Source organism: Triplophysa rosa, linkage group LG1, assembly GCF_024868665.1.
Source record: "Triplophysa rosa linkage group LG1, Trosa_1v2, whole genome shotgun sequence".
Classification (NCBI taxonomy): Eukaryota; Metazoa; Chordata; class Actinopteri; order Cypriniformes; family Nemacheilidae; genus Triplophysa; species Triplophysa rosa.
The window spans coordinates 1784506-1807293 of record NC_079890.1 but is presented as its reverse complement, the minus strand read 5'-3'; the positions used below and the strand labels follow the sequence as shown (position 1 = coordinate 1807293).

The 22788-nt window shown below is 39.7% G+C and overlaps 1 protein-coding gene across 5 annotated transcripts in view; it reads right to left on the bottom strand.

Moving 5' to 3' along the window:
- Positions 1 to 22788, bottom strand: part of cemip (cell migration inducing hyaluronidase 1) — a 95981-nt gene that overhangs the window by 52976 nt on the left and 20217 nt on the right. Inside the window, exon 1 of one of the 5 annotated variants that reach the window (XM_057355984.1) lies at positions 17340 to 17370. The exons of the other annotated variants lie outside the window; for them this stretch is intronic. Within the exon in view, the coding sequence (XP_057211967.1) occupies positions 17340 to 17355 (16 nt within the window). The 5' untranslated portion in view covers positions 17356 to 17370. Of the gene's footprint in view, positions 1 to 17339; positions 17371 to 22788 lie in introns of those variants that run through there. 5 annotated transcript variants of the gene reach the window in all.

Genomic DNA, 22788 nt, shown 5'->3' with positions numbered 1-22788 from the left:
GGGCCGGGTGCTCAGGTGCTGACTGCTCTAATAATAGTCGGCTTCTTTAAATGCAGTTATGTGTGAAGTTACGCAACTGATAGACACATACATGGGATCCTATATCTCGGGCTTCATGCTTGACAGACCAATTACATGACAAGGAAAGTGACATGACGGAGCAGCCTAAGGCGAAACCGTGTCATTAATCCCAGATTAAATAATCAAGTCTGTAAATGCGATCGAACTACCTGCGTTTTGAATAATCCTTGTATTTAAAGTTCCGCACTAGAATGATCATGTTGTGTTATTCATTAGCCCCGGGCACCGTGCCTTCCTTGTCTCTCGGTGACTTGCATCATGTCCTGTCCGACGTGTCAAACCCCTGCTGTTGTGCTTGTCGCATCATGAAAACAAACCTTGTTGTCTTCGCGATTTCTAGGATAATGATCTGCAACTGCCAACTTTTCGTCTTGTAGGCATGCCGGTCATCGTGCGCAAAGGATTGTGGAAATATACCCATCATCAGAGCCAACGGTTGTTTTTTGATTGATTCAAATTGCAGTGGACGTCAGCATGTGCCGTTACGGATAAACCGTGTGTAAGAGCGATAGATGAACGGATAAACCAATAAGACAAAGATTAATTTGATTCGAGAACATAATGTTTTATTCCAGACACTGTCAGCAGGATTTCTAAATGTGTAAGTCCTATAAAGATTTTCAAACATGAGAGTCTGCAGGACGTGGCTCTTGGAGCAATAAGGGTCAAAAAATAAATATACTGTCATTTACAACCTGTACGTCACTCTTTCTTCTGTGGAACACAAAAGAAGATATTTTGAGAAATGTCTCAGTGGTTTTGTGTTCATACAATGAAAGTCAATAGAGTTGAACGTAGTTTGGTTACCAATCTTCTTCAAAATATCTTCTTTTGTGTTCTGCAGAAGAAACTCATACAGGTTTGGAATGACATGCGCGTGAATGAATGATGAAATCATTTTTATTTTTTGGTGCACTATCCCTTTAAGAGTACAACCTTAAAGCAGACTAAAATACTTTTAAAAGCAATGTTATTGAGGCAAAAATAACGGCAGTAAACAATAAAAAACACAAGTCCTTGGTGCACAGAGTGAGAGTTTATTTGAGGTCTTTAAAGTGATCCAAACATGGTCATTTATTCTGCTAGCAGATGCCTGCAGATGTAGACGGAACATTTTCTGGATGCCACATCTCCCTTAAGAAGGAAACAAGGGCTTACATCTCCCATGAGATAAACCGACTCATCCTGCAAACAGAAAACAGAGATTATTATGGATAAAACAAGAAGAAAACAATAAAACTCCAATAACAGTCTAAGCATCCAGATCTTTGCAAACTAATATTAGCTTCATTGTAGTGGAGACATTACCATCATTTCCACGCTAAGGTAAGCAGCGCTATTACAGTACAATTGCTCATATTTTATACACTGACTTACAGAAAAATGTGTCATTAGTTCAGAACAGATGTCAACAATGTGTCAAAATGAGCTCAGATTTGTCTCGTCTGCAATCAAAAGTCACTATTATTGAAGATCTCAATATCAACTCAAACATTTCTCATCAAATTTACAGATTTGGCAATTAAAAATTTTATTTAGCAATTTTAAGAGAACCATCTGAGACTAAAGCTGCGGTCAGACTTGACTTTGAGCATTCGAAGATCGTTCGGACAGTGGTACAAAAATGGGCGGGCGCGATTCCTCCATTTTTTACATTTCTGTACCGAGAGGTCACGCTGTGACGTTTTGATCTTCTATGGAAATATCAATAGAAATATCATTGGACGGGCTTGCGTTTGCGGTCTGTCGCATTCGCATGCGTATGAATGTACGTTGATACACAAATTGGAGAACTCCATCAAACTATTATATATTATAATATATGATACTACAATAGTTCCTCTGGGTAAAATCTAGGAGCGGATATGAACAGCGCTGTCAAAAAAAACGTTTGACTTGAACCACAAAGCAAAAAATACTCCAAACACCCTGGCAACCCCCTTTACGGGATTGACAAAAATCACAAATGCAAATTTCTCATTTCAAAAGTTCACAAAACCCCACCGGTGCAAACCGAGAGAGCCCCCACCTCCCCGATCCTCCTGAATAACAGAAACACCCTGAGACTCCATCATAATCTTATACACACTACACTGAGCTGTCTAAATCACTTCATATATTGCTTACACTGTTTTAAAAAAGCCTGACTCCACAATATAAAACATAAATCCATGTCACGCTGTGCGAAACACGCCCGCCTCGAAATTTAATTCAGTTTCAGCACACCTCGAGAAAACAAGATGAGGCTTTGCAGGTAAACAGATGTCGTGTGCCGCAGAAACAGCATCTTAGTTCAGGTGTGAAAGTTAGTTGATAGAAGACCGCTCAGTCACTTCCAGCCACATTGACTTTGTGTCCGCCGTGATGGACTGAAAAATCCAGAGAAAATCTCTTTATTGGGTTTTCGAATGCATGGACAGATTCCTCTAAGCCAAACAGCTTAAGATGTATGAGGCTGACACACGCTGAGGTGACGTGCATCTTTCAATGCAGCCATGCGTGAGCCATTAACATATGCGCGCATTATTAATAACAGCAATTTTCATATTACTTAATCACGTTTTACCTTTTGGCTGTCTGATATCAGTGGTCACAAGTGAAAACGCTTTAATCTTTTATTTTAGTCCATGTGATGTTATGCATGAAGAATGATAATCTGAATAAAAATGAGTGTCTGCGAAAGCAAGCATGATTATAACAATTGCTCATACTTTGGTGCAACACCCACGCTGTCTGTGTTTTGGATATAAATGATGGCAATTATATTGTGTGGCTTGTTAAGGAGAAATGTGTGATTTCTTAAAAACAACTTTCATTTTTTTATTTCATTAACAAACAAATAAAAATAAAATAAGTAAATAATAAATTAAAATAAAACATTTATTGACCCATTTTCTTATTTACTATTACATAAATAAACCAAAAAAACAAATTATTAACTTTTTTAATTTTATTATTTAATTATTTTTTTATTAAAATTAAATAAATAAATAAAATAAATATTATAAATACATTTGATTTTATTTCTATATTATTTATTTATGACCTTTTCGTTTTATCTTATTTACTTTTTTTATTTACTTATGTATTTACTTACTATTTTAGTTACTAAGTAAATAAAATAAACCTGAAGGATCACCTATAGCACCACTTCAAAATAACCTAGCAACCACCTTACAACATCTTAGACACCAACCAGAGCAGTCATAGCAATCCAGCGACCGCAGAGCCATGCCTTAACAACCTCCCGGAACGCATTAGCAACTGCATCACGTCACCATAGCAACCACCCGCAACACCCGAGCACCGTGGTGGCGAGTTCTGCACGAGCAAGCCCCTTTCAAATTTTCTTGAGAAAATGCAGAAATCTGCTTTCCCGTCACGTCGCGCCGCCGCAGACCGCTATGCCAGTCAGTCCTCACTCCTGTATGCCATTTCAGACTTCTACACAAATCCCTGACGCTGAGAAAGTCTATTCCAAAACATTACATCAGCTTGTGAAGACAAGCTTCGCTTCAATCCAGACCCAGGCCTTCGATTTGAGTCAAATATCTCTTCCTGTGCTGTCAGTCCTCATGCAGAGACTGTTGCCCTTCCGTGGCCCTTGCAGATAACCCACTTCCACCTCCGTCCTTCAAGTCGACCCCTCCTATCAGCACAGCCATAGATCCAGGAGTACAAACACAACTCACCCAAAGTCTGCAGTCTCCGCAGCTCACGTCAAGCAAGCAAACGCGTGTTTTAAAACAACATTCGAAATGCAACGAGGTTAACGTTCATAATGTTTGCCTCTCTATCGCCATCTCTGTTTGAAATATAAAATTGCAGGTTACGTTGTGTACTTACGTTTAATTGTGTTGAAATCAAATGATGATGTCAAAGTGATTTTCCAGTGAAATCGTAGACAACAACTCGTGAATCAATATTATAAGTTTACGTGTGTGAACGGGAGTATGGAACATTGATTTTTAAACAGAATGTACTTACTTTCTTTAACCTATGTTTTTGCAGTTCACATTTAACCATCGAGCGGTTTCTCGCCTCTATCTGGACTACTTTGAACTAACCGTTGCATTGCAAATTAGACGGGCGTACTTTGCTGTGCCACCTTCCATTTCATTGGTTAATACGTCAACAAATTATTTGGTTTATTACACTTCCAAGAAAATTAGTAGTTTGGCCCAAAAACAGCCCAAGGCAATAGAAAAATCAAGAAGCCAGGACAGCTTTCGTTACCCTGAAGTGCGTTTCATACGCTCCGTCTGACTTTTCACAGAAGCAAACGAAAACGACCCAGACCGGCAGTTAAAGGAAACTTTATGAGTTGGCAGCACCAGGAGCCGCCCTGGTCCATTAACGCTCCACAAAAACAGAGCAGAAGAACTTCACAAGGAACTTCCGATAGACCTCCGTTTCATTACGTTAGGTTTTTACCCTGATGCATTTTTAAGCACGAGTCGCTGTGATGATGTAAGAAACAGACGCTGGAAATGGGAGCCATGAGCTTTTAATATGTTAACGTAATTACCGTCGGCTATAAAAGACCCGGGACTACTGTACAGCAGAGCAGATTATAACCCATTTACATCAGACTGCTGGGTCAAGTCGCTACTGGACGGTTCTGCAGAGGGCGTGAGGTTCTGCTGATGTAACACTTTAAAGGAATATTGAAGGCATGAATGAAAACTCAGTCAGTGCGAGTCCATGAGGTCAGCCAATCATCAAAAAACCCACTTACAGTACAAAGATCTTTTTGAGAAATATCTTCGTGGTTTTGTGTTCATGCAATTGAAGACAATAGGGTTCTGTGTTGTTTGGTTACCACCATTTGTCTTCCAAGACAGTCTTCTACAGAAGAAAGAAAGTCATACGAGCCAGAACGGGTGAAAACGGAGGAGTTACGCCTGAAAGAATGTCGTGTGAGGTTTGCAAGACCCGTGCATGAAGAGAAACTGCAGGACAGCTCTTTTCGTATTGTGGTTACTGCTGAAAAGACGTCGGCTCGTAAGCGAGTCGAGTCAAAGGTGCGACGCCCTCGGGAGTGACGAGAGCTGATGATTTATTCAATATGAGCCGCGCGCGTGTCAAAGGGGAAAGAGCGGAAGATGCTGAAGGTTATAGCTGATCTCCGGAGACCGGAGGGGAACCTGAGCCCTCCGACAGAGCTGATGTTGAAACAGCTATTTTTGCAGCCCGCTCTCCCCGGGACGCCGCGATCCAGCTGAGATGGGAGCGTGGAGCTGTGCTGACGGTGGCAGACGGTGACAAGTACAAGAACGTCTCTACTGCTAACGCAGCGCTGCACCTCTGATCTCCAAAGCTTGCGGAGGTCACTGTTAAACCGGACCCCCTCACTTTGGAAAAAACACGCGTGCGACCTCAAAAAGGTCGACCTCAAAGGCTTTTTTTGAATGCACTGCTGCTAACTTTGTTGAATTCATTTGGCTCATTAAGCTCACGACTCACAACTCAAAAGTTGTGAATCCTGAAGGGAGTGTTTCAGAAAATGTTTCAGATACTTCTTCTGACAGGTTCTGCTTCTACAGGCCTGATTTGGGGGTTGTGATGGAGGATAAGGCGCTTCAGAAAGCCGACACTAATATGGTTGACTGGTGAGCCAACAGCGCTGTGGTGACCCGCCACAAAAGTGTTTGTAATTCCTCATGTCATCTCATCTGCTGAGCAGCTCTCATCAGGGCCACCGCCAGAAAATGCATTGCTTTCCTTTTTAGACCGTATTCAAAAGCAACAGGTGGTGGTCTGCATATCAGCCAGTTTTTCCTGGACGAATCACTCGAATGTGAATGCTGCTGTTTATGCCCATTTTCATTACGCTAAACCGAATGACAGTAAAACACAATTAGTAATGCGTGCCAAAGACCAGCCATGTAATCCTGAAAGAACCCTGACTTTTTCATCCATTTTTAAATCGTATCAAATTAGAATAATCATTATAAAAAGCACAAAGTACTGCTACTTCAGAGTTTAATTAATATATGAAACGGTCTGCATGCATCTGTATGTTTTACAAGAACAGAGATCAAATGCAGCCTTGGATATTACTCTTTTATAATATGCCGAAACTAATGCTTCCAGAAAATGATTACAGTTCCTGAGACCACAGGTAATATTGGACAAAACTAGTCTATTTTCCATTCCCCTACATTTATTTTTCAAAACTGTTCCTACGGCCATGTGCTACAGAAAGACAATTTAAGAGAAAGTGTTGACAAAATGTTGTTGTTTTTACAATGCTGGCAGATGTGGCATAATGAAGGGTAATTATCTCAGCGGTATGAGAGTTTCTGTATCACACCTGCACAGCCCTGAACACCTGGACTCCCATTAGATACTTATGAACACACGACCGGACAGAACTCTGACTCTCAAGTGTTTAGAGACAATGTACTGCATATACTGACAATATCAGACAAACGTCAATTCAAACCTGTAAACTCGAAATCCAAAAGCACAAAGAATTTTTTTTATATTTTTGTTTGCAGAAGTTGCGATTTGAGAAAGTATTGACTATTAAGAACTCAAGGCTCTGAATTCTAGACTATAAAGAAAATCTCTATACCATGAAGTCTAGACTATGAAGAACTCTAGTTCTTAGCCTTGAGTTCTTTGGAGTCTAAAGAGAAAATCTAGACTATGAACTCTAAACTCTGAAAAAACCCTCTAGATTCTGAACAACTCTAGGTTATGAAATCTAGTCTGTGAAATCCAGACTATAAAGAAAAACTCTAGACTCTGAAGAACTCAAGGCTGCAAAAAGCTCTAGACTTTGAACAACTCTGGACTATGAAGAACACTAGACTATAAAATGCATACTTTAAAGAGGACTCTGTCTAGACAAGGAACTCTACAAAAAGAACAATTCTAGACCTAGAAGAATAAACTCTGGACTATGAAGAACTCTAGATTATGAAGGAATCCAGACTGCAAAGAACTCAAGGCTAAGGACTCTAGACTATAAAGAAAAACCCTAGACGATGAACTCTTAAACACCGCTATGTTATGAACTTCAGTCCAGACTATAAAGAAAAACTCTAGACTCTGAAGAACTCAAGACTCCAAAAAGCTCTAGACTATGACCAACTCTGGACTATGAAGAACACTAGACTATAAAATACAGACTATAATGGGCATTCTAGGCTATAAACTCTAGACAATTAATAACAATTACAGACTATGAGGAACAATTCTAGAGTGTGAGGAACTAATCTAGAGTATGAAGAACTCTAGGCTATGAAATCTAGACTATGAACTCCAGACTATGAAGAGAAACTCTATACTCTGAAGAACTGTAGATGCCGAAAACGTTTAACAACTCTGGACTATGAAAAACACTATTATGTAAAGAACTTTAGGCTATAAATTCTGGATTATGAAGAATTCGGGACTATGAAGAATTAAGGCAAATCAAGACAAATTAAGACAAACTGCTGGCCAAAAACAAAACCCCAAATATAACCTCTTTAATGATTTGGTTGTTTCTCTTAGATGGCAATAAAACAATAAGCAGATGAAAACGTGCCTCTGAGACTGTGCTCAGTTTTGACTGAACATCAGTCAAACGTTCTTAAACTTTTAGAGATTTCAATACAAACTTTAAAGGCCCGATTTCAATATAAACTTTAAAGGCCCGATAACATGCTATGTCATGCATTCTGACTTCTTCACACTGTTAAACGTGCTGGCTTCTCATGCTGAACATGGTCAACTTGTTAAAAAAACGTGTTGGATGTATGACGTAGTATTTCTGTAAATGTACTTGACACACTCCCCCAGCACTCCAACTTGTTTCGGAAAGTTTTTGAAGGTCTGGATCCCTGTTTCGTAACAGGGATCCTATTCCTTTTATTGGGCAATTCTCCCGGAGAAGCACGGCAAGGCGAAAGAAAGAGCCTGCCCACGCGCCAAACGACGAGCGAGACCCGCTTACCATCAAGATTGGCTGCGCTGCGTCAAGATTGGCTGCGCTGTGGGCCTGCAGCTGCAGCTGAGCTCGTTACTCTTGCGATAGTGTGTCTGTTTGTTCACGGCATCTCAGTGATGGATGTTATATAAACGGTGGATACCCAGATAGCACAATCCATCTGGTTTACGTCTATTTGACGTCTGCATTTACATCTGCAAGACATCTTAAATACATAGTTTGCTCATCTGCAATACGTCTCAGAGACGTCTGAACGTCTGTAATACGTCTGCTAAAGATCTGGAGATCTGCTGCTTAAAAACATCTGCTAAACATCTTAGAAAGAGCTGTTGTACATCCATTCTAAATCATAAACATCTTACAGACATCTTCTAGATGTCTATATGACGTCTGACAGCAGACATCTCCGCGACGTATTGCAGATGAGCAAACGATGTATTGTAGATGTCTTGCAGATGTAAATGCAGACGTCAAATAGACGTAAACCAGATGTATGTGTGCTATCAGGGTATAACGCTGGATCTCTCTTTTATAAATTTGATCAAACTAAATACTCTTCGAAGATACAGTAGTATTGCATACGTCGTAGGTACTCCAGATTAATATGAGATTAATATGTGATACGCGCTCTTGAATATGTTTCATATTCAACGTACAGCTCTATACTCTTCATATATGTTGACAGTTCTCTCCATCGTCTTATTTTTCTCATAACAAATATGAGGACAAAAAAATGACACATGAAACAGGAAATAATTGAAAACTGCATTAAGCCTCCAGAGATATGAAGTAAAAGAGCAACATCTGAGCAATAACATTTCCCTGAGGTAGTGAAGAAAAACAACCGAAAGGTGTTTATTTATAGAGTAAAGCAGCAGAAAGATTTGCTTGCTTATCAAAACTAAAATGTCAAGCATATTTTTCCCAGCGAAGGGTTGCGACCAGGTGAAGAAGGATGGAAGGAAGGAGACGCCCGCTGCTCAAGGAACATTTAAGACATCCATCAATCCAACACACACTTACACACAGAGGAGCACGTGTACACAAACACAGCCCGAGGAGACACATACCAACATCTCCGGCGGCTTACATTCCTACCGTCATCATTACACACGTACGCTGAGACTAATACATTTAAAACATTTAACACACGGCCTTGAATAAAGACTTTATAGGGCCTTTAACAGACTTTCCTCTCCCTGTCGCTTCTCATTTCCATTATGCTATTAGAAACCTAACCTTTCACTTTACTTAAAAGCAAAATAAAATACCAAATCAACTGATACAACAACAGAAGTTCACATCTTCAGCTAAGGCAGATTCCTCTGTTTCTGTCTCTACTGAGGATGGACTGAAGTCTCTTTCACTTTTATAGATGAGAAAGTAAAAAGCTACAGTATCGGCCAGAGGGGGTGTATTTTTAGCGTTTCATCTTTTGTTTTTAATCTCCCTCAATGACAAAACCTCTTTCAAAATACCACACTGCCATGGGAAACAAGAAAACGTAAGGGCAACAAAACAGCAAAGTTCAATTTCCTATGGCCGAAAGCAAAAAAGACGCTAAACTTAAAGATGACAAAATCTTAAAGCGCAAATTACAAAACTAGCCCTTATCTGAATCTGTTCTGGACTTCATAAATTGTCCATGTACTTTCACAAAAAGTGAAGCCTGCAGCCTATGATGACTTTATGAAACAAATAAAAAATGGTAACCACCGTTATAATTTCATCATTCTTAATTTCAATTCATTTCAATATAACCGTCCGCGCAACCATTTTTTAAAGCAATAAGCCACGACTCGTCTTTTATAATTATTGTATGATTAGGATTAAAAAACGCTATCTGTAACGTCTTTGATTTAAAAGAAACGAAACAATTACTTATTCAACAAGTGCGTGAAAAAAAATCTGTGTTACACTTACAATCATAATTCAATTAGTTGAGCTGTATGATTTTAAAGTTCAGCTCACGTGAAAATAAGTACGTAACGTAACCTGCATTTTTATGTTTCAATGAGAGACGGCAATAAAGAGGCACAGAATTCTACACTATGAACTATTAACACGTAACGTCGACAAATCACAGCTCAAAAGCGACAGGACTGCAGCAGAGAGTCACTAATTGATGTAAATACAGATCGAGACTAAGAAGCTGTGATTAATTTGTTTTGACAGATGTCACGAATCTCCAGAACCGACGAAGGAAAATCGGCCACTAAAACGTTCCGGTTGTTTCCAAAAGGCACCCGGGACTGATTTTAATGTCTCTCCTCCTCTGTCACTTCGACCCATCCTAAGAACTCTGTAATTATATTTTTGTTTAATTAGGTGAGTCGCTCTCCAAGGATGAGTTGTTAAGTTATTACGTTGGCAGTGGCTTGTTAAGAAAAGGGTGAATCTGATCGTTATCACTGACGCAGCAGAAAGACGACACTACCAGATAAGATGCAACCTTATTAATGCCGACGGGGTGACTCAAATTAGGGTTACATCGCGCTTAATTCAAAGACAAAGAAAACACAATACAGACATACAGTAACAGCTGTTGGACTCAAGCTTCAGTGCATCTTTTTTTAGACCTCCAATAATCTGCAATAAAGCTGTCAACCCTGTTAAAAAATACAATTTCACGATTTCCAAAAATAGCAGCTGCAGTAAATTATCTGAGGTCCTCTGATTATTAAAAATCTTTAGAGATCGTTACATTTAAGCAAATTCACATTAACAGGGCGGCGTGGTAGTGAATATCGGCACAGCTGTGATAACCTGCGATTAAGAATTCAGCTGACACTTCATATAGATGCACTGCAAGTGAGCGGCGGCTTCTAAAACGGCATGCTAATTGAAATAGATTTTTTTTACTGAAATGTTGCAATGCATTCTGGGACTGCTTATACATGCATTATCGCCTCACAACTTGGTCGAAATGGGTCCAACTTTTGCCGAGTTGATGTCAAATAGTTGGTGTTTTCATAAAAAAGAAAAAACTAAATGGAAGCCGTGCCCATGACATAGTATTTTCATCATGTCTTGACAACTATTTAGCAGTTATTTCATGCACAACCGTAATTTTACAGAATTTTACTGTTATATGTTACAGACTTTTCACGTTTACTATGAAAAACTCCGTAAAGTGACAGTTTTTTAAATACAGTAAAAAATATTTAAAATTACACAAATAGGCCGCAAATTTACGAGATGGGTGTTAAATATCATGAAAAACATGTCATTTTATGTTGCAAATATTTTTATTTTAAGGCATTTATCTGGCGTCCCAGCTGCTTGAATATTACCGTTTTTAGGAGATTATTTTTACAGTGCATGCAGAAGATGAGAAAGTGTCCCTTACAAAAAAATGTGAAGCCAAATCAAGATTTTCTTCCTCATATTTTTTCTGTCGGCTTAATGCAAGGAATATTTCACACCATCACCACATTGAATGCTGGAAAAACATTAAAAGCCCATTAACATATAATACAATCTTTAAGTCTTTCTACATTTACGAGAATAGCGAGAACAGTCCACACATCAACAGGAAAGGTACAGAGGAACAATATTGTTTTTCTACCTGATGAATGCTAAAACAAAATCAAGATTTTGAAATCAAAATCCATTTCATATAAAGGGCTAAAGCAATTAAAATGTTAAACCGTAGCACCCAAGCATAGAAAAAATAAAGTTAACGTCCATTGCTGTATATATATAGACATGACCATTACAGATATCTTTATAGTCGTCGTTCTTAATTGTCAGGCATAAACTCAAATTTGTCAGAAGACGTGCAATATGTTATTACTATATTGTAAATCTGATATTGTTTATCAACGAGTAGCATGCTTGCAATTCAATAAAACCGAGCATTAGGTTGCAACCTCCACACAGAAATGGGTTTAAATTCACAGTTGGTGCTTTACAAGTGTTACTTCTGGACTTTGCTTAGAAGCCGGCATCATTATGTCGCCTACCTTTTGGGACAGTCTTTGAATGCCTGCGTAGACAGCTCACTGCATTCTGTTCAATGGAAGATGAGAAGTTGGTGGAGAGCGTAGGAGTGTTAGAAAACAATCGTTTTTGCAGTTTGTTTAGTGCAGCAAACCCACATCACATTCAACACGTATAAGGGTTACAGTATGTGAAGATGGAGATGCCTATAGAGGTCAGATCACGCGTCTCAAAGCAGCCATAAAAACATGTCGGTTCAATGAACAGATATAAATCTCTGACTTCTTAGCCCATCACGCGTCTTTCCCCTCCGCCGTTCTGCAGTCAACACATGCGGCGCTTCAGTAGTGGATATAGATCTTGGCCATCTTCTCTAATCGCTTTACCGCTGGGGTGTAAACAGGCGTCAGCTGGATGGCATTGTGGTCTGCTGATTCAAGACTCATTTACTTGTATGAACCGGGATGTGGAGCGTGATTAATAACGAGTAGTCGGGATCTTATTAGTGCGAGTGGAACATATTGGTAATAGCTTTTTTAGTGCAGTAGTTAAACATCGCTCACTATACTTTCATGTTAACGTAAACACTGGTAAATAAGATCTGTTTCAAAACCAAATGAGCTGCAAATGGAAGCAGCACCTGACCTCAAAAGTTCATCTCATAAGGCCAGATGGTATGGAGTTATGAGATCCATTTTTTGGGGGGGGGGTCGAATTCCTCTGGAGCATCACATTTACAGAGAAACTAATCCCATAATGCACTGTGACAGGTTTAGTAAAAAATCTAATCTTTTCAATTGCATGTTGAGATTGTGAATAATTGATCAAGGCACTTTTTCTGCTTTTAGCATTAATATTGTTGCGTAAAACGTACAAATCACTGAAAAATAAAAATGTTATCATCTAGGGCTGTGCCTTAATGACGAAAATGTGATATGCGGCAGCAGGCGAAATAATGCGATACAACAATGATGTATGTTTGTAAAATATATATTTAAAAACTGAAAATTATAAAACCAACACACACATTTCACATTATTTCTGATTATTGATCATCTCTCACACATCAGACGCCGTCTCTGTGCTATCTGCATCAACCTAAAACTTTGACTATATAGACCACCTCGCAAGATGTAAACAGTTTTTATTTATTTTTTAATCTCACATACATAATTAAAACTTACAAGATATTTGTTTGACATTTTTATTCGGTTGAAAATGTTCTGTTGTATTTTGTTCAACCATTGTGTAAAGTTAAAAAAACAGGAAGTTCCTGAAACAGGAAGTTCTTCTGGACCAGCGTTAGATCAGCGTCGTTTACGTGATCCAAAGTGGTCTATACATAACTTTTAGAATTGTTAAAACTATTCAGTTATTGCAAACTATTGCGATATGCATATTTGCGCTCATTTCGATATACTGCACAGCCCTATTGTCATCATTTATTCACCCTCATTGTATATGACTCTTTCTTCTGTGGAACACAACAGAAGATATTTTGAGAAATGTCTCAGTGGTTTTGTGTCCATACAATGGAAGTCATGGGGTTCAATGTTGTTTGGTTACCAACATTCTTCAAAATATCTTCATTTGTGTTCTGCTGAAGAAAGTAAGTTAGACAAATTGTTTGCCTTACATTATTTTCAAGTTGAATATTTAATATATACTGCAGCCGTATGTCATATGCTCTTGTGTATTTGCAGCCATCTGTCAATCAAACAGTGTGCAGGTACCAAACTGAAGGATCATTCTTCTCTTTTATTGTAGCATCGTCATCTCAATATTCCACCATAATGAGAAAAGCTCAACATTACACTGTTCGCGGCGTAGACAGCTTCATTTATTTTAATTACAGCAATGTGTTTTTATAGCGGCGTAAATCATGTGTTAATCGTCCCCTTTTCCACATACAGGTTATTCCATGCGATCATTTCCATATGAAGTACATGTACAGTATATGTTCCGTCAGGGTTCAGTGGGATCGGCTGCTGATTTGAAGTTTCAGTAAAAACTCTCGAGTTAATGATGAATAATTTCAGGGATGTTTCTTGGGAGTCCCATCTCCCATATGTACGCCGTGACAAATCCTCCTGGGAGGGATGGCAATTGCAGGCTAATTATTCTTCAGTTGGAATGATTTACATCTTTGTTAAGATTAAGTGGAAATACCGAACAGGTTTATAGGCAGATTAAAATATAAACGTGTTAAACGTAACTAGTGCAGTGAAACACTTTCAACATAAGCATCACGTAGATGCGAACCACAAAGCATGGCGCGGGCCTGTCAGCATGCCACAAGCATTTCCCAGTCTTAATTAAAAAGGAGAGAGAGAGCGAGAGAGAGCGAGAGCGAGAGAGAGAGCGAGAGAGAGAGAGGAGAGAGAGCGTAGAGCGAGAGAGTGAGTGAGAGAGAGGGAGGAGAGAGAGAGTGAGAGAGAGAGAGAGTGAGGTGAGAGAGAGAGAGAGCGAGAGTGAGAGAGAGAGAAGGAGAGAGAGAGAGAGAGAAGTGAGGTGAGAGAGAGAGAGAGAGAGAGGAGAGAGAGAGAGAGAGAAGAGAGAGAGGAGGAGAGAGAGTGAGAGAGCGAGAGTGAGAGAGAGAGAGAGAGAGAGAGAGAGAGAGAGAGAGAGAGAGAGAGAGAGGAGAGAGAGAGAGAGAGAGGAGAGAGAGAGAGAGAGAGAGAGAGAGAGAGAGCGAGAGAGGAAGAGAGAGAGAGAGCGAGAGGAAGAAGAGAGCGAGAGAGAGAGAGCGAGAGAGGAGAGAAGAGGAGAAGAGGAGAGAGAGAGAGAGAGAGAGAGAGGGAGAGGAGAGAGAGGAGAGGAGAGAGAAGAGAGAGAGGAGAGAGAGAGAGAGAGAGAGAGAGAGGAGAGTGAGAGAGAGGAGGATGGAGAGAGAGAGAGAGAGAGAGAGAGAGCGAGAGTGAGAGAGAGAGAGAGAGAGAGAGAGAGGCACCACAATCTACATTCAATTTACACCTCCATACTCTATGGTTTCAACAATTTTTTTTCAATAAGAGCAATAATAAATAATACTAAAAATAATAATTTGTGTGAACATCACCTCTTGCTGTTTACTTCATTCTTCGCTATCAAAGTACACACACATTTCAGTGTACGTGCCCTTTAAGATGTAGGCGACTGCTTCTTCAGGTGAAAGGTCGCAACCCCGTGAACGTGTCGATAGATTCTAACCCTGAAGTATCGCTTGATGTAGCAACCGAGATAAGAGTTGAGAACAAGTCGGAGAACGGCTTGCGCGCAACTCTTTTGCATTCAGAACACACTTGCGCGCGCCGTCTCTCGCTCTGCCACATGCTTTTAGGAATTTAAAGAATGGCCTGCATGCATTAAACACAAGAGACACCAGTCACACTTTCTTACACACACACACACATATATAAAAGAATCAAATCTTTCCAAATCAGAGCGGCGGTACCTCTGCCACGACCGGCTGCAATCAAATTAACTTCAGGCTGACAGTCAAAGTCTCGGCAAAGCGCAATCATTTAGATTGTGTCCTCTATTCATCGTCGAACAGAGGGAGAAAGGAGACATCGTCGATCATCCTTAAACCCCACCAGCGTACCTGCGCGTACGCATTGCTAAACCTACGCGAGACACGAACACGGATCAAAGCGACCACAAATGATTCGTTTTTTTATTTGCGAAGTTTTATTCAACAAACTCGGCCCGCATCAAAGGCGCCACGACAAGCAAGCACAACATTTGATGAATTGCCCGTCGCCGTCGGACCGCCAGAAGTGATGTGTGCCGCTGATAACTTTCCAGGCTCTCTTAACAAGCTCACCTCATTTCCATGTGTCAGACACATGCAGAGTCGAAATCCCGTTTCCAAGACCGTCGCGTTGTATTAAACAGTTGCTTAGCGTGCTGTCCTGACGCCGCAGATGATGGACATTTCCCGCGCATCCCATTCATTTTGGCTCCCGTCATCCTTATGTTTGTAATGCAGCTGGACTTGAAGGCTAGACACGTGGAATACATTATCCATCACGCGCAGGTGGAAGTGCCGGCGAAAACCCGCGCTCGACTCTGGTTTTCTCGCCGAACGATGTTTTACAAATTGGCACTTTGTCTGTGATCAAACACAACACTCTCGAGCTGGTTTACATGTTCCACCTGCTGTTGAAGCACAAAGGTGTGAAAGACTCTGGAAAGGTGACCAAGCCCTCATAGCACACATACATCTGGGAGACGTCTGTTTGATGTCTGCATTTACGTCTGCAAGATGTATTTTTTTGATGGTTTGCTCATCTGCAATACGTCTCCGAGACGTTTCCTGTCAGATGTCATATAGACGTCTAGAACAGTGGTTCTCAAACTTTTTCGTTGTAAGGCCCCCTTTGTGTTAAGTGCATCGCTTTGCGGCCCCCCATATAAAGACGTATAATCTTAAACTTAGAATTTTAATTAAACCAAAAACATTCAGTTATACAATGCTGGAACCTCAATTCTTTTGGTTGGTGGTGTCATTTTTCTGATGTTTGTTGATTGCATAAAATCTATGATACATTTCTATATTTCATAAAATGCCACAAAATCTGTGGCCCCCCGGATCCATCTTGGGGCCCCCAGTTTGAGAACCACTGATCTAGAAGATGTCTGCAAGACGTTTATCAGATGTTTCTACACAGCATGCGTTTGCTCTTTAGCAGACATCTTACAGACGTACTTATGCTATCTGGGAGATGTTTCAGGCCCGAACCTCACAGCTAGCTACAAAGATCACCATTGTGCCCTCAATCAAAACAGCACTTACAAAAAATAAGTGTCAAACGCTGAGTAAAGTTGAAGTATTTAAAGTATACTAATGTCAATGTATGAGTAGTGTACTTGTGAGTGTACCATGAGTCAATGCTACTTGGGACTATATGGTCCCACTTTTAATTTGTAATAACATACTTTTAAGTGTACTATACTTAAGAGTACACAGATACATTTTTCATTTGTACTTCAACAATACTACAAGTGAGGTGTGCTAGTACTGAGCTAGTTGACTGTTTCAATACTTGTAGCACATTTTGTAGTATACTCTTAGTAAACTACTAGTTATTATACTGCAAGTATACTTGTAAGTGAATAGTTTGCCATTCACTTATTTTACACTTTGTCCTCAGCAAAACACAAAAGAAGATAATTTGAAGAACACTGATAACCAAACAACACTGACCCCCAATGACTTCCACTGTAAGAGACATTTCTCAAAGTATCTTCTTTTGCGTTCCACTGAAGAAAGAGTCGTATATGAGCTTTAGGCTGAATAAATGATGACAGAATTTTAATTTTTGGGTGAACTATAGTTTGGTTATACTACCATGTATCTATTAGGGTAATGATTTTCATACTTGACGTTTACCTTTATGATGGTACATGAAAGTCTCTCTCCCCCAGCAGTGACAAAACCGATTCAGTTCTCCTCCCTCTTCGTTGCCCGTACATCTTCTCCAATCACGGAGTAGCGGACGTGAATGGATGACTGCTGTCAGAACTGATGCACGTTACCGGCGGCGAGCGGTTTGGACAGGTAAACACCCCCTTCAGACATGAAGACAGGTGACAGTGCCGACAAGCACCGCTAGCAGCTCGGGCTGAGCCAAAACTCAAATCTGCATTCTGATTGAAGCCATTATCATGCTGCGTGTTGTCCGCTGACCACGCACCAGCACTTGTGCGCTCCCCCGGGGTGAATCTGGATGAAAGAAGCACGCTACTCTACATGCGCGCTTGCCATCTCATTCGTTCACACTTTAGCTTACATTTCCATTACATTTGTTTCTCCATTCTCCACTGATGTCTTTTCTGGACAAAATCTGTGTCTTCTGACACTTTTTAAAGGCCATGGCCACAAACTCATTTACGGGTCTTTTTGTCTCATGTTATAGTATAAGGGGACGTCTTTTTAAATCTTCCTACATCACGACTATGTCTCACACTTGTGCACGAAAATTAAGCTGACATTTGTCATTCTGATATTTTAACTTGCTGGCTGATCGGAGTGCGTTTTTTGGAGTGGGTGGACGGTTTCCAAAAAATCTGCAAAAGCACAGAATGATTTGCAGTTTATTTTAAGCGCAAATCCTTCAGAAGCTTTGAAGATCGTAAATGCGAGCGACAGCCGTTATCTCCCACCAGTGCTGAGAAACAGATGCTATGTGTGATTGAATTACTTCCAGAATACAATTCAAGATCAAGAACTGATATCAAGTGGCCAGGCCGTAGTCTGTTTACGGACGTATATGGACATCAGTTCGCCAGAGAAAAATATTTTACATGTCAGTCAGATGATATCATCAAATGTAAGTGGAATTGGACGCAATAAGCTATACATTAAGTCAGAGGTCTGACTACACAATACTAGCCAAAAGATGACGTGAAGAAGAAAATGGCAGAGTTACATTTGTAAAGATGTTAACGTCTTCACAGATTCTCAGAATGTCTTTTAGCTCACTCGCTCACTCTTTCCAGTGCCTTTGCAGATTCGACAGGCTTTGTGTGTTCCTCTTTTTTCCCCAAACCTTACAATTCAGGTTGGAGAAAAGATGTACTGTGTGAAACGGTGGTTTTCTGTGAAAGTGGTTTTCTGTGCAAAAGCATTGAAGCGGCGCTGCGGCATCCATACATGCATTCATGAACTCGTAGTGGGCGCTTAATAGCTCTAGAAACTCTTGACTGGCACGTCTGAAGGTTAATGCTTTAAACAATATTCAACTTCTCACACTTCGTTGTTTCGAGGCGAAAAGCGACAAGCGTTCACACTTATGGCCAGAAGTGCCCACTCACCGATTCATTTCTGTTCTCCGTTGACAGCATGGGCATGTGTACAGTTTAATAGCTTGATAGAGATGATTGCATCTGACAAGGCGTTATTGCTTCTCCCGGGGCCGATAAGTGCACTGGCGGTTTGCGACATGGACTTTCAGAACGAGCGCTAATAGCTATTCATGCTAAATTAACGTATGCTCCTCAAGATGAATCTGACGGTAGAACTCTGGTGTACTCAAATATAGCAACAACGTCACTTTACCCTGCAGTAACAGAAAGATTCCTACAGTACAGTCGACAGGTCACATACACACTGCAAAGATTCAGAAGCGAATCCCATAAATGAGCGTTCAGTGCGTCTATGGAATAGTAGTCACTCCAGAAATTACATTTAACAAAGTGATAACTATAGCAACACTCTGGCATCAAGTCGCTGGAAATTACTTACGTTTTTTTTATAAAAAAAATATTAGCATCGGCAGATTTATAACACCTAACATTTTATAGTTGTTTTTTGAGCAACACTGGTCTTATTTTAGCAAAATTGTTGATTGACAGGTGAGTAGGCGGTTCTTTATGTGGCGCGGCAAGAGCCGACAAAGTACTGTACCGTGAGAGCGATTCTAGAAATCATAAGTATGCTTTCGAAACGCTCTCGCGGTACTTTGATGTCACCCACCTGTCACTTCTTGCGGCGACGCAAGTCATTAATTGGAGTATACGTAATATCTTAGTATACGTTAATTTTAGTATACGTAATATCTTCGTATATGTTGATTTTAATCTACGTAATATCTTAATACACTTGAACTTTACTCAAATATACTTCAATTTCCGTATACTAAGTGATATATAAGTTAATGAGTGTACTAGTAGTATACTTGCTAGTGTACTATTTCAATACTACTTAAGATTAAACTGGCCCACTTTTTAGTGTAACGGTAGTAAACTTTGAGTATACAGCAACAGTAGTTTACAAATACGTTTTTATTTTGACTGCAACTATACTACAAGTCAACTTTATAGGTATACGGATTCAATTACAATGCTAGATCAATACATTTTTCATAAGCATCACATATTTTATGTATCCCCTCAGCAGTGTTGGGTAAGTTACTCTGAAAAAGTAATTAATTACTAGTTACTAATTACACATTCAATAGTGTAATTAGATTACTGTACAAATTACTCTCTCCAAAAAGTATTTAAATACTTATTACTAATTACTTTATATCTTATATCAACCTTGATTAGTTAAGTGAGTCAAGGATAGACATAAAACGACTCTCAATTCTTTCAAATAAATCATATAAAACTACATAAAGTACAATTATTAACAGACTTGTATAACAAATGTGAGAAAGATACATTAATGCATGCATTTTAAAGATAGATTTTGAATTTTAATGTCAATTCCACTGTTGTATACATTACACAGTATTTAATTGTTACATCAGAAGTAACTGAAATTTAATTACAGAACAAATGAGAGTAATCCCTTACTTTACTTTTTTAAGGGAAAAGTAATTAAATTACAGTAACTAATTACTTAGTAACTAGTTACACCCAACACTGCCCCTCAGTAAACTATACTAGTTTAGTACTCTTTATACAGCAAGTATACTTGTAAGTTTTCTTTAAGTAAACTTAATATTATAACTTAAAAACCTATTAATATATAAATCGTTAACTGCAAATATACTACTCTCTTATTTAGGTTTTCATTTTAATATTATATGTATCCATTTAGTTGGACTTGAAGTAAATTTGAAGTTAATTTCTATCATCACCGTGTACAAAGAAGATCAGTTTCAGTTCCACACGTTTGATTTACTATACTAGTCCACCCCAAACCTGAAGTATGTAAATCTATGTGAAAAAAGTATCGAATCGGCTACTCAATAAAAATAGTAAACACAACTACAAGCCAAGTACTCCATGACACTTTTAACTATATGTCCATAAAAAGAACAAGTATGAAACAAATAAACTTTTCTGTCAGTACAAGTCAAGTATGCAGCAATGTCAGATTCGACATGCTTTTCAATGTTAGAAAGTCAGCAAGGCCACACACATAAGAATCTTGTGTGATCCGATCGCTGCTGCAGGTGTGCCGGCAAAAACGCCATTCATCCTCGGACAAAAGCGGTGAAAACAGAAGGAATAATCAGGTAGCACTTTTCAACCCCAATCAGGCCTTTTCACGTCCTAATCAGTTCAGCATTAAAGCACCTTAATTGTCCATCACGTTCACACAAAAGCAACTAAATGTACTCGGCGAGCGCACTGGAACATCCATTCAAACCAGCTGCAAGCGTTGCGGATTTAATTGCAATAATCCTCCGTTGCCATCCCATTCTCAAGGTTATTTTATTAGGTGAGCTTAAGAGTAGTGAATTATTATAGGGGTCTGTATTTTCGTGCTGACCTAGAAGAATTTCATATCATTTTTTTTCTAGTGTGACCCAAAAGGTCCGATTATGAAAAGAGGAGATGGGTGCCGGACTAAGAGAGCTGGTCATGGAATTTGATTAAAGAATGCGATGCATTTTCTCACAGTTTTTATCGAGCCAAGAATTTCTTCATCACTTTTGATGGAGGGACGGTTTCTGGGGCATTTGAAAGAGGCGGCAGGTTGTAAATAAGAACACAATGGAGACAAGCAAAGGGGTAATATGAAAGGAAACAAAGCTCGATAAGATGTCTCAACCCTTCAATGATTTTCTATGTGAGCCATTGTTTTCGCCGAGCGAAGGGGAAAAGCTGAGTGTCATGAATGTGGAGTTGAGTCAACGGGCTTTTGTGGAGTCTAAATTGATCAAGCAGTGTTTTTAGACTGTCGGTTATTCACGCTCTCTCTTATTGACCGTTCTCAAGAGCATTTCCGCCTCGTTCTAATTGCCTGAAATAGACGGTCAATTCTCGAAAGCGCGGAAGGAAAACACAAGCAACGCATCACTACGCTTTGCTTCTCGCTCCTGAGAAAGGCACCATTAATGGAGTTTCGCTCTTCCCTGTTGGCTTAAAGTCTTCTGGGAAGGTTCAGCACCAGATAATGAAACCACGGCTGTAGAGATTTACTCCATTCAGACGTAAGAGCGTGAGTGAGGTCTGTAGGGGATTTACAGTAAAAAACCCGTAGACCAGAAATGTTGAATGAAGACGATCGAAGAAAGGTTCTTCGTTTTGCCAACAGAAGTCAGCTTCAGCACTCTCCAGGAGTTCCACAGGCCGACCTGCCTTACATCCAAAATGCAGTAGTATTAAAGCAAACAGAGTCAACTAACTACGTCATTACGTGGGTAAATCAAGCTCACATGTTTGGCTATCAATAGATAATCGCTTAAACAAGAACACGAAGCTCTCAAACACCTCTGCAGTCATGAGACAGGACATATAGTCCTATAGATTATCAAAGATGACAGGCATGTACTATAATAGAACTTCATCCGTCTCCACTCCTTCTCACTTTCCTGAAACAAAACCATCACACATACACAAACCCCTCAAGGGTAGAGTGTGTGCCAACAGAAGATGTTTTCGAACATGATGATAAGAAGTCCCTTTTTCACAGCAACCCTGACCTAGGAAGAGAGGGCCTAAGCATTCATTTGAGATTTATACCATGAATGATTCTCTACTTTCTGTAGTTTATATCATAATCAGACAAGGTTAGGCTTAATCATGCTTCAAGCATCCATTTAAAATAAGATGATGCTGAATGATACTTGATTAATATTTGTCAAAACCACACAAAAGTATTTATGTTTTAAGTAAGGTGAAGCCCTTCAGGTCAGGTACCGATGTTGGACGAAGGGGCCTGGGACTCGGTCGGCATTACGATTCATCACAAAGCTGGGGTTCAGACGTCTGGGCTTTGTGCTTTCAGTAAACTTTCTGTATGAACCCTGCTTAGTGCACGTGCATCTCAGAGTGTCTTTTGAGGTTGAAAATAGTTCAACTTTTCTGAAAAAAAACAGCCCTATACGTCAAGCACCTTTTTCACAGCTAACCAATGACAGAGACCTGTCGTTTCCATAACA